The sequence below is a fragment of the Rattus rattus genome, chromosome 5 (assembly GCF_011064425.1).
Source record: "Rattus rattus isolate New Zealand chromosome 5, Rrattus_CSIRO_v1, whole genome shotgun sequence".
Taxonomy (NCBI): Eukaryota; Metazoa; Chordata; class Mammalia; order Rodentia; family Muridae; genus Rattus; species Rattus rattus.
The window spans coordinates 9,761,809-9,780,076 of NC_046158.1; the positions used below are offsets into that span (position 1 = coordinate 9,761,809).

Sequence of the window (18,268 nt, forward strand, 5' to 3'; positions counted from 1 at the left end):
CTTGTTGGGACACCAGAGGAAGGGGAAGCTCTTGATCCTGCCAAGGTTGGACCCCAGTGCAGCAGAATGTTGTGGGGGGTGGGGGGGAGTAAGTGGAATGGATGGGGGAGGAACACCTGGAGGGGGAGGGGTGGGGACTTTGGACAGGAAACTGGGAAAGGTAATAACATTTGAAATGTAAATAAAGAAATATATCTTGGGGTTGGGGATTTAGCTCAGCAGCAGAGCACTTGCCTAACAAGTGCAAGGCCCTGGGTTCAGTCCCCAGCTCTGAAAAAAAAAGGAAAAAAAATATGTATCTAAAAGAATTTTGTGGTATTGTGGGGAAATTTTTATTAACAAATTATACAAATATATAATTAGGCTGCTGTATTCTAGGTATTTCATACCTTTGATTTACACAAAATTTATTCAAAATAGTACATTTCAATACTAACAGAAAAAAGATCTAGCTAGGGTGTTGGGCAGGTACAGCTAGGCGGGTGGCTGGAGTGCTAAGGTTATGAAAGGGTGAAAATACGCACATTCTAAAATATTCCAAGAAAACAGTTAAGGTTTGAATCCATACGTATCAAAGGCTGTATCTAAGTAGCTTGTCCCCAAGTGGTGCAGGCGCTCTGTGGGACGTGGCTTTGGGGAAACTTTTCCTATCAAAGGTCGTTATTCTGACAAGGGCCTTATTCCTTGGATGTCCTTTTCCCTTTGTGCCAGTCATCAGTCAGGTCGAGAAGCTGAGCCCACCGGTGGGATCAGACTGGGTCAGCACCTGAGCTCGGGACACAGCAGGCCAGCTTGTCCCCGTCCCTGCCTCCTGAGCCCTGTTCGGGTTTGAGGCTCTACAGAACGAGAGCGATCTGTCCACTAACTTCACTGTGTGTTCCCTTGTGCCACACTGGAGCTATAGCTATGGCTGCCAGTGGAGGGATGCTGAAGATGGGCCCCGAGGGCTGCAGCCTCCCTTGTTTCCATCCTGTTCTCTGCTTCCTGAACTATTGCCGTGATGTGACCACCAGCTATCTCGAACAGCCGTCCTGCCTCAGTCTCCTGGGTTATGGGTATCCTTTTTCATGTCTGGCAGACAACAATGGAAACTTCAGAGTTCACAACTAGGGCTGGAGAAATGGTGTCCGTGTTCTGAGTTGATCGGAGAGATACCGCAGGATGTTAAAAGGCTTTGCTGGCAGCGGCAGGATCCAGCCTCTGGATGAATCTTGAACAACTTAACAAAAGCTTGTTTGTTGATTGCTCACAAAAGTTTATTTATTTTTTTGGTGGTAGTGGTGGTGGTAAAACAGGTTTCTTAAACCAACACCCCTGATCTATGTTTTCTGAAGAAAAACATCCCTGTGACCTGACCTTAGGCCTTAAACACTGTCTCCAGTACTCAACAATGCGAGGTGGTCTGGGTGTGCCAGGACTGTCCTGTGACCAAAATAACCCAAAGGCTGTTGTTAAGGTCCCTCAGAAAAACAACCATAAATCACAGGAAACACTCAGTTTCCCACAAAGGTGTAAGGACTTACAGAAAACAATATCCATGCTAATATTTATTCTAGATCCAGTGAGAAAGCTATTTCATTTGAATGTTTACCTTAGACACAGTGATTCTACTAGAATTCTTTCTATACATGGCTCTTTACTCAAGAGCACCTAACTGCAGAGGACCTGGGGTTTGGTGACTAGCACCTACATGGTGTCTCATAACTGTCTTTAACTCTGTTCTAGGGGATCCGACACCCCCATCTGGGCTCCGAGGGTACCACCCACACACATGCTACACAGACATGTAAGCAGGCACAAGCAAGTAGCTCATAAGTAACCCACTCGTGTGTGTGGCTGTTATACAACACAGCTATCATTGCTGGTAAGGGGACGTCCTCCTGGGCCTCTCTGAGGAGTGGGGGGTGTTTGTTTGAACAGGGCATTGTCACTTGGTCACTTGGTTGTGAACTGGACTGTGTGTGCTACAATGCCTGAGTCATTTTTGTTTCTCTTGTTTTTTAGACTCAGTGTCTTTTTATGTAGACCCAGCTTTCCTGGAACTCACTCTGTACACCAGGGTGGCCTTGAACTCACAGAGATGTGCCTGCCTCTGCTTTTTTCCCAGTACCATTAAAGGCTGCTTAATACTACTGCTTGACCTACTTAACACACTGTCTGGAGCACACATGCACACACACACACACACACACACACACACACACCCCACTGGCAACTGGATCTCAAGTCTGGGTGGAGGAGGGACACTCAAACTACAGCATTGAGTAAAAGACAGAAATACCGCTAGGCCAGGGTAGGAGTTCTCATGGGCATAGCAGGAGCAGGACTTCATAACCCACTCCACAAAAGGAGGAAATGCAGGCAGGAAAACCAGACAAGCTGTGTGTGTGTGTGTGTGTGTGTGTGTGCGTGTGCGTATGTGTGTGTGTGTGTGTGTGCGCGTATGTGTGTGTGCGCATGTGTGTGTGTGCATGTGCGTGTGTGTATGTGTGTATGTATGTGTATGTGTGTGTGCATGTGTGTATGTGTGTGTATGTGTTTATGTATGTGTGTGTATGTGTGTGTGTGTATGTGTGCGTGTGTGTGTGTGTGTGTGTGTGTGTGTGTGTGCGCGCGCGCGTGTGCGTGTGTAGCATGGAGCATCTGACAGGTATGTTTTGGTATGAAGGCCCTAGTTGTTACTGAAGTATTAAGCAACTAAGTCTTGGCCTGGTAGAAAGTAGGTAGGTTATGGGGTTCTTGTGAGGGACCCTAGGGGCTTTCACCAGCCTTACACCCACTGCCTCAGGTCAAGATTAGGCCAAGTACCAGCTTCCCTTATTGGGTTAAGGCTAGGCCAAGTTTCATTCTCCACCCACAGTTCTCCGGGAGGAGCAGGGACATTCTTGAAAAATCACAGAATGTACTACTGACTGATAGCCACCTGACCCAGATAGAGTTCGAATGTATGTCATATGCTTGCTAGCCAATAGACTCAAAGGTCACTATGCTTAGCCAATGAATTTAAACTGTAACCTTGCTGATATAACCTGTACCCCAAAAAAGCATGAAAACTGCTTGTTATAGCCATTCGGGGCCACCTTTTAGTCGCTTGCCACAAGGGGCTGAGTGAGGATCAACCCTGATGGAAAAATAAACCTCGTGTTTGCATCGAACTCCATTCTCGTGTCTCACTTGGGGGGAGGGGGTCTCCCTGGAGTTAGGACTCACTTTGAGCCTTACAGGTAGTGCATGCCTTTAATCTCAGAGAACTCCCAATGTACACCAGCCTGACTTCAAACTCAAATCAATCTGTCTCTATCTTCTAAGTGCCAGAGTTAAAGGTGTGGCACCAACCTGCCTTAATGATTAACTCACTAAAACAATTCTCCTAGATTTTTGTTATACTTATATTTTTGAAATTAACGTATAATTGCATCATTTCCTCCCTTCTTAAATACATGGCTTCTATTTCTTGGTTTCTTATGTATCGATGTATTTATTTCTGAATGTGTAAGTACAACCTGCTCAATCCATACAATGTTACTGAAACATAGTGATTGCATGACTGACTACTTGGTACTGAAAACCCAATTTTGGAGCTCTTCTCTGAGGAAAACTATCTCCCACTCTCGGCATGCCTTAGTTGCATTTAAGGCCTGCCAGGAAATCCCCCTTCTCTGCTAGCATTTCTATTGCTGTTATCCAGATCTTGTTTAGACAGCCAAGTTGGTGTGACTTACCGGGTGGAGCTAGAACTAGGAGCTGAACCGCCACCACAAACATCCTGTTCTAACAGCTTTTTCCTCTTCCTTTTCTGCTGTGACCCCCAAGCCTTAGGTCAGGAACTGTGTTGTAGATGTAGCGGGGCTTGTGTTCTCTGCAGTTACCATCAGCTGGGGCTTTTTTTTTTTTTTTTTTTTTGTTACAGTCTCCTGTCTGTTGCAAGGAGATGTTTCTATGATGAGGGGTTATTTTTGCTTTTTATTGTTATTTTGCTTGATGGTTTTTCTCAAAGATTTATTTTTATTGTACATGAGCGTTTTGTCTATATCAAAGTACACTGTATGCATACATGGGAGCCTGTGGAGAACTCGTCAAGTACCAAATCCTCTAATGGCATTTCCATTGTAAGAAAGTTCACCAGTTCCTGGTGACCCTCTAGTTGGCTCACCAGTGCTGTCACTGCTGGTGGTGGTGGTGAATGGCGGGGAAGGCACAAAGACCTGAACACTCCACTAAGGGTCGTGCCCTGATAAGAGTACTGCAGAGGTGAGGCACAGTAAAGAGCTGGGGAGAGTTTATTATAGATTAAAAGTACACTTGGGGGGGGGGTTGGGAAGAGATAAAGAGGGGGAGGGGAAAGTGTCGAAAGGAGAGCAGGGAGAGGAGAGAGAACACCTGAGTCACATCAGCTAGGATTTTGGATAGCTCGTCCTATGGGCAGACTTCAATAGAGAGGTTTATTCGTGAGTTAAGATGAGGGAATGGCAGAGAATTGAGAATTCTGTTTAGTTAATTAATCAATTTACATTTCAAACACTTCTTCCCATCTCCCCTCCCTTCTCTGAGAGAGTGGGCCTCCACCTGAGTGTCCCCTGACCCTGGCATATCAAGTCTCTGCCAGATTAGGTGCAAGAGGAATTTTTTTTTCTTTTTTAAGCATTTTATTTATTTATTTTATGTGTGTGAGTACACTGTCACTGTCTCAGACACACAGAAGAGGGCATTGGGTCCCATTACAGATGGTTGTGAGCCACCATGTGGTTCCTGGGAATTGAACTCAGGATCCCTAGTATAAGACTCAACTTGAGTCTTTTTTTTTTTTTTTTTTTTACAAAATTATATATATATATAACATATCTATGTACAACAGGCTGGACACTGAAGAAACTATACAGTGACGTTGGCTTTGTCCCCTCCCACATGGACTTCTGATAAGGATGACATGACAGCATGAGAAAATGGAGCAAAAAACACAAAAATTGGGGTTGGGGATTTAGCTCAGTGGTAGAGCGCTTACCTAGGGAAGCGCAAGGCCCTGTTCGGTCCCCAGCTCTGAAAAAAAAAAACCACAAAAAATTATATACAATTACAAATGAGAGTCAAGGAGTTTGGGGGCCAGGGATACCAGGGATCCTGTGCTCTCCACTCCTTCTTCACCACCCTTTGTCTGCCCTATCTGAACGATGGCCAGAGACCTGAGCAGTGGCCAGACCAGAAGAGCGTATTTACATGTCTCTTCCCTAACACACATCCGCAGACTCGCCAGACAACCTAAGGGCACCCTGGGATCTGTGAAGGGGAGAGAGACTGCCCCAACTTGCTCTTTTGACCAGTTCTCATTCCGGCCCTCTCTGCTGCTGACGAGCAGGTGACACTCAGTAAGACCCAGGCCAAACTCGTGATGACACAGCAAGACAGGCTGCTGCCTCCCTCCCTGCACCCTCCTTCCGGCCTCCACCACGATCATCTGCTAAGGACCAGCTGCTCCAGCTGGCAGCAGCACTAAGCTCTGGGGACCAGCTTCCTTCACCCCTTCTTCCTCCAAGCCTAACATACACCTAGTGTCTGACTACATCTGAAGTGTGAGGCCACAGCGAGTGAGGCTGTCTCCTCAGGCCCATCCATCTGCTGCCAGAGCAGGTTTGAAGCAGCTAGGGTCAGTGGCAGACCCAGGAAAGTGGGCAGAGTCAAGACACGTACAGGGCCAGCCTTTTCGGATTTGTTCTTTTTCTCTCTCAAAAAAACCCGACACCTATGAGATTGTTGTCTGAAGCGATGGCCCTTAAGTCTGAACTCTCTCTCTCGTCCCATGTAGCACTTCTAGCTTTACAGAGCTAAGGCTCAGCCACAGGCCTGCCGAGATTTTGGTTTTATGATGACCAGTACGACAATGGCAGATGTAGGACTTTAGAGTTAGAATTAGCCTGTACGTGTTTCCTTCTGTTTACAGATGAGGAACAGAATCAATCCAGAGAGGCTACAGACCTGGTCAAGCTCACACATCAGTGCTGTTGAGTGGGACAAGAACTGCAGCCCACGTATTCCAACTCCTAAACTCTTTCCATATCCCATAATACTTTCAAAAAGCAACATGCTTGTAGGGAGCCGTATTGGATTTGGGTCTGGCCGCTTTGTGACTGCATAGCTCAAGGTGGCTATGTGATTCTGGGCTGTATGGCCACAGATGCTCACCCCTAAGGTGGCTGCTGTAAGATTATGAGATTGTTGGACAAAAGCCTCTTCCAGGAAGATTCAGGGAGCAATCACAGGATGTTTCAGCCTGAGCAAACACCGGATGACCCTGAGCAGATTCTTGAGAAGGGCTCGACCTTTTCAAAGAACATGTCCCTGGAAGACTGTTGCCTCTTTGTTTAAGGAGGATATCTTGCAGTTTAGTGATTCACCTTATATCCTTGGGCACTTCCCAATACTCCCCCACCCCAAGCTTCAATTCCTGCCTCAGAGCTTTAAATGCTGTACATTCCTCTCAATAAACGAGACCTTGACAGCAGAACCTTGCTTGGTCTCCTTTTCTCCCTCCCTTGACACTCAGGTAGAGCCTCTTCCGGACCCTGAATAACTGGACTCGCTGGACAGGACACATGCTGAATTAAAAATACACCATTTTTTTTTTTCATGAGTAGCTAACGTCCATTAAACTTTACATTCCTTGAGAAGCAGGGCAACTGTTGCAGGAACACAGCAGAGGGGTTAGGTGGGCAACTGTAGTTTTAGGCAAGCAAATGCCCTCTCCTTTGAAGGTTCCCTAAACATCCATGATGGGAACACAAAGCACACAACACACTTAGAAGCACAGAGAGCGTCTCCTTCACTCCACCTTTCCCAACATGTCAACTCAGCCTTGGGACACTGAACCTGTCACACGGCTCCAAGACAGCTTGTCCAAGGACTTGCTCCTCCAGCAGGAGAATTTGCATCTTCTACATTTCTCACCACAGGAAAAGCTGCAGTGTTCTGCACTCCTAGTCTTTCCTACTCTTGGGTGTCTACTGGGCTATCGTGAGGGTATACAAGTTTCAATTTACCCAAAGACATGAACTCAGAGCCCCTCGTCAACCTAAGCCCCCAGCAGAATGTATTCCCTGGTCGGCAAGCTGAGCTCTGACTAGGTGCCCATTCCCTGCCTACAATATATAAAAGCCCAGTGGGTGAGGAAGGGGAAGAGAGGGGCCCAGGTTACCCCGCAAGCTTGCTGGTGACGAGCGAGGACTTTCTCTGGGGCAGGTCCTGTGGGGTGGGGATGTGGTCACCGGTCACCAGGTTCTTGTCTGCTCCTGCACTCGGTAGCTGCTTGTTCTTTATCTTGGCTATGGCCACGTTGTACTCTCCTGAGTCAAAGTACTTTTGCCCTTTCTGGCGTCTCTTCATGAGGAAGTCGGAGCCTCCAGGCCTTTGTCCTAGGCTTGGATATTTGGCCTTTAGCTTTGCCTCCTCAGCCTTCTCAGGAAGAATACCTTCTTTCTCCTGTGTATCCTGCTCTCCCTCGCCGGTTTCCTCCGCAGTGTTTTCTTCTTCTTGTTTCTGGGACGTGGCAGGACCAGGACTGTGCAGTGAAGGGCCCGGGAAGTCAGCCGGAAAAGGGAAGGGGGAGGGGAAACGGAGACAACCTGAGCTGCTGCTCTGGCTACTGTCACTATCTCAACCTGAGTCTTAATTACCAGGAGATTCCTGTGAATGAGACGTGGGACCAGAGAACGCTGCAATGGCATGAGGAAATTTTTTATTTCCAGCAAGCTGGGGTCCACCTACCTCTCGCGGAGAGGCGACCCTGAACAATCCGTACAGTTTTATACATTTCACAAAGGACGGGTTACAGTGATAGAGATTGGGTCTATGGGGGCACTGGTGAGCCTTAGGTTGCTACAAACCAGGGCAGGGGTCCTTGAAATGCATTCCTTTAGATAATGTTAAGGCAGTGCTGCTGTGAAGACAGGGCTCCCCATGACCTCAGGAACTGCCCCAGACAGGATTGATTGTTGTACTCCCTCAGACAGGATGGGAGGGGCTGTCTGAGGCTGGTGGAAAAATACTAGCTCTCACACTAGAAGAGCAGTTCGAGCTCTTAATCACTGAGCCATCTCTCCAGCTCCTGGAATTTTTTCTTAAGAATCTTCCCTGTCTTCATATAGAATTTTTCAGATGTGTCACTGTGTCAGGTGCACACTGACTCGCTATACTAATTGGATGGAGCTGCCATCATGACAGAGCAAAGGCAAGGGTGGTTGTGGCAGTCTTCTGGGTTGGCCGTGTCGGTCCGGTTGGTGTCAGTTAGTCTTGTGTCTTTACTGTTAATAGAGATTTAGGGCTAAAGTCTAGGCTCAGTTCTCCATCCTAACCCATTAAAGAGATGAGTCCTGAGGAAAAACAGAGAGGAGATCTAATCAGTGGGGCCCCGCATTTGGAAAAGCACAGATAAAAGGATCAATGATCTCCAAGCCCTCACTAAGGGTAACCGTCATGAGGTTTGGTTTGAGTCGATGCACATTGACCGAAGTGTAGTCCCACCCAACATTATCTCAGCTCCAGTCATGGAAGAATCTGATGAGTTTTTGTAACTACCAACTTCGTTGGTAGCCATCTTCCCCCCAGTGAACCAATATGGTTCCTAGAAGATGATTACTTTTGTTCCAGGGTCATTGTGCCCCTCGGTGGCTTTGGGAGGGTTTATCCAGTGAGGGTTTGCTCTTTCTGGAATCCAAACTCCAAAGGGAAAGGTTAAAGACAACTTATGCCAGGCGTGGTGGTGCACACTTCTGGTTCTAGCACAGAGAGGCAGGCAAAAGTCTCTGTGAATTCAGGGGACGCCTGGTCTACATGGTGAGTTCTAGAACAGCCAGGGCTATGTAGAGACCTTGTCTTAACAAACAAACACCACCACTCCCAAAACCAAACCAAACCAAAACAACCCCCTCCCCAACCCAAAACCCATAACTAACAAAGACAAAATGTCTGTTCCTTCAGGGCAGGTGAGGGAGACAGCTATGAAGACAAGGCAGTCGCATCAGGATTTCATCTCCTTCTCAGTACCTTGTGTGCCCAACACACTTAAAAAAAAAAAAGCACATACTTGGTTCAGGACTATCCAATCAGTTGCATGGTGCTGGGGCAACATCGCTCTGAGGTGATGGCCACTGTCCATCTGTCTTAGTTAGAATTTCTATTGCTGTGAACAGACACCATGACCAAGGCAACTCTTATAAGGACAGCATTTAATTGGGACTGGCTTACTGGTTCAGATGTTCAGGCCATAATCATCAAGACAGGAGCAAGGCAGCATCCAGGCAGGCATGGTGCAGGCGGAGCTGAGAGTCCTACATCTTCATCTGAAGGCTGCTAGTAGAAGACTGTCTTCCAGGCAGCTAGGACAAGGGTCTTATAGCCCACACCCACACTTACTCCAACAGGGCCACACCCTCTAATAGTGCCACTCCCTGGGCCTACCATATACAAACCACCACACCACCTCACAGATCATTTTTCCTTGTATATGCCTATTGTCACAGTCAATCTTCAACTCGATATTGTAGGAAATAGAAATGAAATGTGCTGCTTTCTGTCAGAGAGCTTTGGCTTTAAAGTGTCAAGCAGGGCTTTCTAGAACCTGCCCCATGTGTATCTTTTGTCTCAGGTTCACTCTTCCCTGAGGGGCCTGCCCTCTCAAAAAGTTGTGAGTTCTAGACAGGTTCCTAACCCGACATTGGTCTAAGATCAAAGCGTGTGTGCAAGATTGCTTCCCATTCTCAAGGATTACACTTTGCTTATTGATTGTACTACTTTTAAGTTTTCACTTGTGTTTTAGCAAATCACGTGAGAATTTGAGGTCAAACTCTCACCCGCAGTGAAGAGCAGGACTCCGTTTTGTATTAGCAACAAAAAGAACCCAATAAATGCCAAGCAATGGTGGGACATATTTTAATCTCAGCAGTAGGAATGCACAGGCAGAGAGGCAGAGGAGAGGGGTGGGGGAGGCAGAGAGGCAGAGGCAGGTGAATCTCAGAGTCTGAGGCTGGCTTGGTCTACAGAACAAGTTCTAGGACAGCCTGGGATAAACCAAGAAACTCTGTTTTGAAAAACCAAAATGAAAACAAAACAAAACAACAACAGAACAAAACAAAACAACAACAAAAAAAGCAAACTAAGTTAGTGGAACTTTCTCTATCCATGGTTAACTATGGCTTGAGACAGGCAGGCTCAGCACCCTTCTTTTGAAGTGCATTTGCTTTGCTGAAGTCTTTGGATTGCATGGTCATTTCCCTGAAACACAAGATTCTTTGGTAAAGGTTGGAACACGGTCTATAAGCTGTGTGAGCAGAATTCTGATTCTTGTGAGAAGACTCCTAGAAAACAGGAGAAGAGTCCTGTGACTTCAGCCTTCCAGTCACAAAATTGTTCTTGGAAGATGCATTTGTGCCCTTTCCATGTGCAGCAAGTAGGAGTGGGTTTACTGGATATTATCTTACTACTCGGTTGATGTTTCCAAGCATGGCTGTCCTCACGACGGTATACAGCCTATCTCATGGGAATATGCCTTGTCCTTTCAGAATATAAATTGTCTGATGCTCTGAATAAAGCTGGCTATTGTGTAAGACTTTAATCCACTTCGCTGTTAGGTCCCATCTTTCCAAGTTCACCCACTAACTGCAGCAGTAACAGTAACAGTTGGATTAAGACACGCCTAGGACAGGAGTGTGTACTGCTCTTTCAGAGAACCCAAGTCCAGATCTCCACACCGACTGTGAGTGGATTGCAGTCACTCACAACTCCAGCTCAAGGGCGATCCAGAGCCCTCTTCTGGCCTCTGAGGCGCCTGCACTCACATGGTGTGAGCGTGCACGATTGTGTTGGTTACCTTTGTCAACTTGACATAAACGAAAGTCATTTGGGAAGAGGGAAACCTAATTGAGAAAATGTTTCCATCGGATTGGGTAAATCTGTGACGTTAAGATTCTGTTCTGTGTATTTACAGGTTGTTATCAATGTTCCTAAGCGATGGATGGTACCGACTTTGTATGTTTAAGTGGGCAGTTATATCTTATCAGTTGGATCAAAGATTATTGTGTTGTGTGTTCTTTTATGTGAGCATTTGAGTGTAGGAAAGTGTGCGGCTGGGATGTGTTTCCGCCAAGATATATCTAGCAGATATCTTGGGACACCGCGGTGGGGACCTAGCGGGGTTAAAAAACAATGATACTTCTTTTATTTTTATATTTTTACAACAACAGATGGCGAACCAAGGTGATGGGCAAGAATCCACTAGTAATCCTAAGAATTGAGAGAAAGTTTTTATTTTCTAAGTAAGAGGAGGCCGGCGCCATGTTAAGTCAGGTGATATCTTAAGCACAAACAAAGAAATGGGGAAGCCACCTGGGCTGGCAGCTGTAGGTCCCCTGCTGTGTGAGAAGTAATGGCAGCTCAGAGAGTTGGAGATTAAAAGCTGCTTTTTAAAGAAAGTTGTTTAGGAAGTCTTTCAGGATACTCATATTCTTTTTAACGTAGGCTCTGAGGGAATTTTGGGTTGAAATCCTAGTTAGACAAGCTACTTCTTAATTACAAGTATTATTAAAAGGTGATTGAGTTTGTTTTTCGAAAGAAGAGAGTAAAGAATCAGGTGGGGATTTTTATCCACGGTTCAGAACTTAGATAGGGAAAAATTAGTCACTACCTCCAAGTAGAGAGTTGTGATTGAATGTTGGTAACACCAGGGAGAGTGAATGCAGGCATATATTGTAGAAGTTACTGAGGTTAAATAAAAATCTGTGACTCCAGGTAGAGAGCTTAACAGATTGAGATATTTTGGGCTAAAGTCCTGATTTGATGTGTTGCTTATTGATATTGGATTGATAGAAGGTATTTGGTTTGTTTAATGAATTACCCCGCTAAAGGCCATATGGCCGTTGATGTAATCTTCATAATGGGTTTGACTTTGAGTTTTATGGTTATATTATTACTCTGGGAGAGAGTGCAAGATACAAGCTTTTCTGGTTACAGACTAAGGAACACAGTATTTTGGGAGAAAGATTTTGTCTTTGTATTTTTAAAAAGTGTGATTAGGCTCTGGAAAGCTCACAGAGTTGTACTGATCAGATTTGATAGAGGTAGACCGCCTGAAAAATTTATCCAGGAGAATCAAACAAAAAGATATCTGGATTCTAAACTTTTGTCGTGAGAGTTGTCTTTTACAGAGTGTGCCTACTTGGAATCCTAGTCTCAAGGACTTTCAGCTGGGTCCAGTCAGGACACATCCTGCTACAGCATTTGCTTCATTCTTCCTACCCCCTACCCCCAAGGATATCTCAACGCCCATGTACAGCTTGAAGAAGTTATGGAGGAGTCGTCGTCCCAATTCCCTGGACTTTGGGGGGCTGAAAGTGGTTATTCTAAAGTTGTTTTTATGAGGAATTTAAAATTGGTTGTAATTTAACAGGGAGGAATTAGTTAGATTGAATTGTACAGTCATAATCTCATTTGGTAACTAAGCTAAAATCATATCTTTGCTTTGATATAGAATTTATTTGTTAAAAGTTTAAAAGTACAAGGTTTAGAGCCAGTCCCTCTATTGATGTCATTACAAACTTCTGAGTTGATTACACATGTGAGTTAAGGGCCAAATAACAAACATATTACTGACTTTGTGAGAGAACTTTCAAGATATTATTAAGATATAAAGACAACAATCCAGATAGTCTTATATAGATAGATGGTTTTAAAAACATCAGAAATCCACAAAATTTGGGATTTAAAGTTATTTATCTTTTGTTGAGACATATCTGCTAACAGTTCCCCTTTGGAGAATTTAATGAAGAATTTTAACATCTCTACCTCCAGATGAGGCAATACTTTGTGGCTAGGCAGCCACTGAACAAAACTGCCCGTTTCATCTGCAGACTAATACTGTCCAGAAAAGGACAAATTATGCAGAATAGTTGACTGATAAACCTTGCCAAGACAGGAAGGATGGGCGGGAGAGAAGTTTGAAGGAAGAGGAGGAGACTAGGAGAGAGGAGAGACAGGAGGAGGAGAGGCAGAGAAGCCGTGGCAGGACAATATGGCAGGTGACATTAAGATTCTGTTCTGTGTATTTGCAGTTTGTTATCAATGTTCTTAAGGGATGAATGGTACCGGGCTTTGTATGTTTAACTGGGCAGTTATATCTTACCAGTTGGATCTAAAAAAAAGAATGATTGACGTGGTAGATCCAGCTTACTAGGGATCTGGGTGGTATGAGAAAGCAGGTTTATCCCAGAAGTGCAGGACTGTAATTACTGTTCTTAGGAATGAGTCCTGAATCATATCACTGGTCTTGGGCAGAGACAAAACATCCAGGACTTCCTGGAAAGTCATTAGAGATAACTATTAAAGCCTGATTTCTGGAAATCTAAACATTATAAGATTCCTGTATAGCAGGAAGTGTTGTGGTGAAGAACAGACTACCTCTCTTGCAAGAGTGAAATCTAACAGGATTGACAGCTGTCTGGGTAGCTGTTTGTTCTAAAGACTTTAGATAATGTAAATCTGCCCAAAATGTAGACTAGCACAATGGTCCCTTTGTCCTTTGTCCATTTCACACAGCGTGTGTGAACTTTTCTTTCCTCTGCACCGGATTGTCTTTCACAATGTGCTATGTGCCTTGAGTCACTTCAGTGGAAATTGCAATATGGGGAACCAAGAGGAGGCTAGAGTGAGATTCCAATGATATCTCTTGTGTTTCTGTCTTATTTCTTTATTTGTGATAAGGCATAAACTCCCTGTCCTTGTATGAGAAACGTTTTTTTCTATCAAAGGTATTTGACTCAACAGAGGCCCACATTGACTTAACTGCCCCATACCCCTCTCACCTCTTAGCCAGACTTGTCAGATTACCAAGTCGTTCTCTCACCAACGGGAAGAGACACAGTCATCACCTGCACTCAGGATAAGAGACAGAAGCTGTCTTAGTTACTTTTCTATTGCCACGGCAAAACAGTATGTCCAAGGCAATTTAGAGAGGAATGTCAGAAAGTCCATGACCATTAAAATGTATACCATAGCAGCAGGCAGGCAGGCGGGCAGGTGGGCAGGTGGACAGGCATGGTGTTGGGGCAGTACTGAGAACTCGCATTTGATCCAAAGGCAGGTGGCAGAGAAAGAGGACGACTGAGAATGACATGGGCATTTGAAACCTCATAGCCCATCTCCAGTGACACACCTCCAAAAAGACACACCTTGTAATCCTCCCCAAATAGTTCCTCCATCTGGGAAACCAAGTATTCCACCATATGAGACTATGGGGCCATTATCATTCAAACCCCCTCAGAGACCATCTTGGACTTGCCTGCTCGCTGCTGGGTTTGGATTCTATCACTCACTTTTAACAAAAGAAGTTGCTTTGCTTATGAACTACAAACTCATTCTTTTTTCCAAACTTGAGTTGAGGCCACAGACCTCTCTGTTCCTTAACAGTTAGGAATTTGACTGTGCCAAGCATCCTGAAGGCGCTGTTGGACTAAGTTCCTGTGCTTGCACAATCTGGACTGACCCTTCCCCGCCCTTGATGGGTAATCGCTGCACACCTCTTGCTACACTCACGCTTTTCACTGTTAAAGGCCTCTCTCCAAAAGCTATAGCAGGGACAGCAAAAGGCTAGTGTAAACAAGAATGGAATTAATGAAAGTTCCCTGGGAAAAACAGTTATGTAGGAAATCGAGTCTTTCCTAAGAACTTATTACTGAAACAAATATTCAAACCACTGATGAGTGTAGTTAGTGGGCATGAAAGAGAGGACTTGATAGAGCGCTTGCCTAGCAAGCATAAGGCCCTGGGTTCGGTCCCCAGCTTCAAAAAAAAAAAAAAAAAAAAAAAAGAGGACTTGAGAAGAGTCATTAAAGAAGAAAAACTTAGGGAAATTTTAGAAACTCACAAGCTGTAATTGAATTGCTAGGTTTTCAATGTTCAACTTTAGAAACAAGGAACTTATATGACTAGGAAGAGATTTTGATCATGCAGGCTTATGACAAGCCTTGATGTGTTCCTGAAGGCAAAAGGAAGCAGTTTTAGGAACCCTGGTGTTCTTCTGTTCTTTACAGAATTGTAATAAAGATAGGTGTCATACTGAAACAAGGGTTCAAGAGAGAGACACAGAGGAAGGCATCCTGGCTCAGTGAACTGTCTGCCTTCCTGAACAGACTAGAACTTTAGTGCCAGACCTCCCTTGCTTAAGCAAAGGGGATGAACAATATTTTAAGAATCAAGGAAAAAGAACAATGGTCTTATGCCAAATATCAAAGAAATATAGAGGAAGGGGAGGAAGAATTAAATAAGGATTTCTCCATCTATGTTAATTGAGAGTTTTGCTGGATACAGTAACCTGGGCTGGCATTTGTGTTCTCTTAGGGTCTGTATGACATCTGTCCAGGATCTTCTGGCTTTCATAGTCTCTGGTGAGAAATCTGGTGTAATTCTGATAGGTCTGCCTTTATATATTACTTGACCCTTTCTCCTTACTGCTTTTAATAGTCTTTCTTTGTTTTGTGCACTTGGTGTTTGATTACTATGTGATGGGAAGAATTTCTTTTCTGTTCTATTTGGAGTTCTGTAGGCTTCTTGTATGTTTATAGGCATCTCTTTCTTTAGGTTAGGGAAGTTTTCTTCTATGATTTTGTTGAAGATATTTTTTTTTAAGATTTATTTATTTATTATATGTAAGTAAACTGTAGTTGTTCTCAGACACACCAGAAGAGGGCATCAGATCTCATTACAGATGGTTGTGAGCCACCATGTGGTTGCTGGGATTTGAACTCAGGACCTCTGGAAGAGCAGTCAGTGCTCTTAACCACTGAGCCATCTCCCCAGCCCTTTGTTGAAGATATTTACTGGTCCTTTGAGCTGGGAGTCTTCACTCTCTTCCATACCTATTATCCTTAGGTTTGGTCTTCTCATTGTGTCCTGGATTTCCTGGATGTTTTGGGTTAGGAGCTTTTTTGCATTTTGCATTTTGCATTTTCTTTGACTGTTGTGTCAATGTTTTCTATGGTATCTTCTGCACCTGAGATTCTCTCTTCTATCTCTTGTATTCTGTTGGTGATGCTTGCATCTATGAATCCTGATCTCTTTCCTAGGTTTTCTATCTCCAGGGTTGTCTCTCTTTGTGCTTGCCTCTCACCATCTGGTTATCCCTGGGGTTAGTTGGTCTTGCTGTCTCTGACTGGAGCCTGTCCCTCCTGTGAGTCTGTGATCTTAGGTGTGTCAGCACTTCTGGGAGACGAGCTCTCTCTGGGCAGGATTTGGGTGTGGAAAGCTGTGTCACAGGGTTAACTCCAGGGTGCAGATGGAGACCAGAAGGATCCTGTCCCCAGTTGCTCTGCAGTTTCTGTGCATTGTGGTCTCCTGGTGGGTTCCTCTTTGTCCAGTTATTGGAGCAAAAGTGTTCATCTCACCCGTGAACTTAGGAGTGACAGCACTCCTGGGAGACCAGCTCTCTCAGGAGGGATTTGGGTCTGGAGAGCTGTGCCACAGGGTTAAGTCTGGGGGTGCAGATGGAGACCTGAAGGCTAAATAAGGGTTAAAGGTTGAACTTCTATAGAAAGTCAAGTTTGATATAATAGGTAGTAAGAAATAACTTTTGATCTGTTAATCTTATGCCAAACTGAAACAAAATCAAATTTAAATAGTCATCTTGTCTAGCATTTCTGTGACCACAAGGCTTTATGACACCAATCTTAAGGAAGAAGATAATGAGTTTAAAGAAAACTGATTTTATCATAACGTTAATTTTTTAGTTTATATAAAATTGTAGTTTGTTTGCTTCGTTCCTCTTTCACTATTCTTATGTAATCAAGGGAGACTTTGGAAGAAAATGTGTTTTGAAAAGCTGTGTAATCAATGCATAAAATGTCTGAGGAAATGATTTTATGTATAAACAAAGTCTGTGACGAAAGTTGTCAGAGTAGGAGAAGCCATACCGAGATGTGCTTCCTCTCTGTCCTGTCTCTCATGAGGCGAATGATGTCCCAGTCTGATCCTTCCTTCCCTTCACCCCTCTTGCATCCAGCCTTCTCCAGGCCCTGCCCTCAGCCAAGGCTGGTCCCTGAAGATAGGGTAAGTTTTCCCCTGGCTGTTTTGGTGCAAGACGGACCTCACTAGGGCACTGCAGACTCCCCGTGTAAGATAGGCTGGGCAAGAGAGTGAGAAGCTGAGAAATTTAGAGTAGAAAGAAAAATAATAAACATGGGACAGACTAATTCTTCTGCGAGACATGTGTATATAGGTATCCTTAAGAGTTCCCTTAAGGGGGCTGGAGAGGTGGCTCAGGGGTTAAGAGCACTGACTGCTCCTCCAGAGGTCCTGAGTTCAATTCCCAGCAACCACATGGTGGCTCACAACCATCTGTAATGAGATCTGATGCCCTCTGCTAGTGTGTCTACAGTGTACTCATATAAATAATATAAATAAATCTCTTTAAAAAAGAGTTCCCTTAAGAAGAAAGGAATTAAGGTTCAAGATAATACCTTGTCAGAATATTTGCAGTTTGTTCATAAGGCTAGCCCTTGGTTTCCAGATCATGGAACTTTAGATTTAGAAGTTTGCAAAAGAGTTGGAAAAGATAAGCTGTGTTGTATGATTTGGAGGAAGAAGCTGCAAAATATCATAAGGAAGCCTGCTGCCCCCTCATAATGAATTGACTATCACGAGCCCAGTGCAAGTCCTTGGAATGCCCCGATTTTTGTTATTAAGAATAAATCAGGAAAATGGAGATTGTTACAGGATCCTAGAAAAATTCACCGTACTATGGAAACTATGGGAGCCCTTCAACAAGGTCTTCCTTGTCCTGCTATGCTCCACAAAGGATATAATAGTTATTGATTTGGGAGACTGCTTTTTTTCTATTCCTCTTGCCTCTGCAGATAGAGATTTGCTTTTAGTCTTCCTTCTGTGAATTTAAAACAGCATTATAGACACTTTCATTGGAAATTTCTTCCTCAGGGAATGAAAAATAGTCCTACACTGTGTCAAAAATTTGTTGGTCTGGCTTTTACAAAAAAGTCAGACTCAGTTATCCTGATGGTATTTAGCTCATTATGTGGATGATATTCCTTTGACTATTTAAAAAAAATTTATTGTTTTTTTATGTATATGTATTGTTTTTTTTTTATGTAGCTATCTTCAGACACACCAGAAGAGGGCATCAGATCCCATTGTGAGCCACCATGTGGTTGCTGGGAATTGAACTCAGGACCTTGAGAAGAACAGTCAGTGCTCTTAACCCCTAAGCCATCTCTCCAACCTA

The 18,268-nt window shown here is 44.3% G+C and overlaps 1 protein-coding gene across 1 annotated transcript; it reads right to left on the bottom strand.

The window, feature by feature from the left end:
* Positions 1–6,787: 6,787 nt before the first annotated feature.
* Positions 6,788–7,801, bottom strand: LOC116900009 (alpha-endosulfine-like). Its single transcript, XM_032901811.1, has 2 exons — positions 7,756–7,801; positions 6,788–7,643 (listed from the first exon to the last, which is right to left on the bottom strand). The coding sequence occupies exons 1-2, from the start codon at positions 7,799–7,801 to the stop codon at positions 7,183–7,185; spliced, it is 507 nt and encodes a 168-aa protein (XP_032757702.1). The 3' UTR covers positions 6,788–7,182.
* Positions 7,802–18,268: the final 10,467 nt, after the last annotated feature.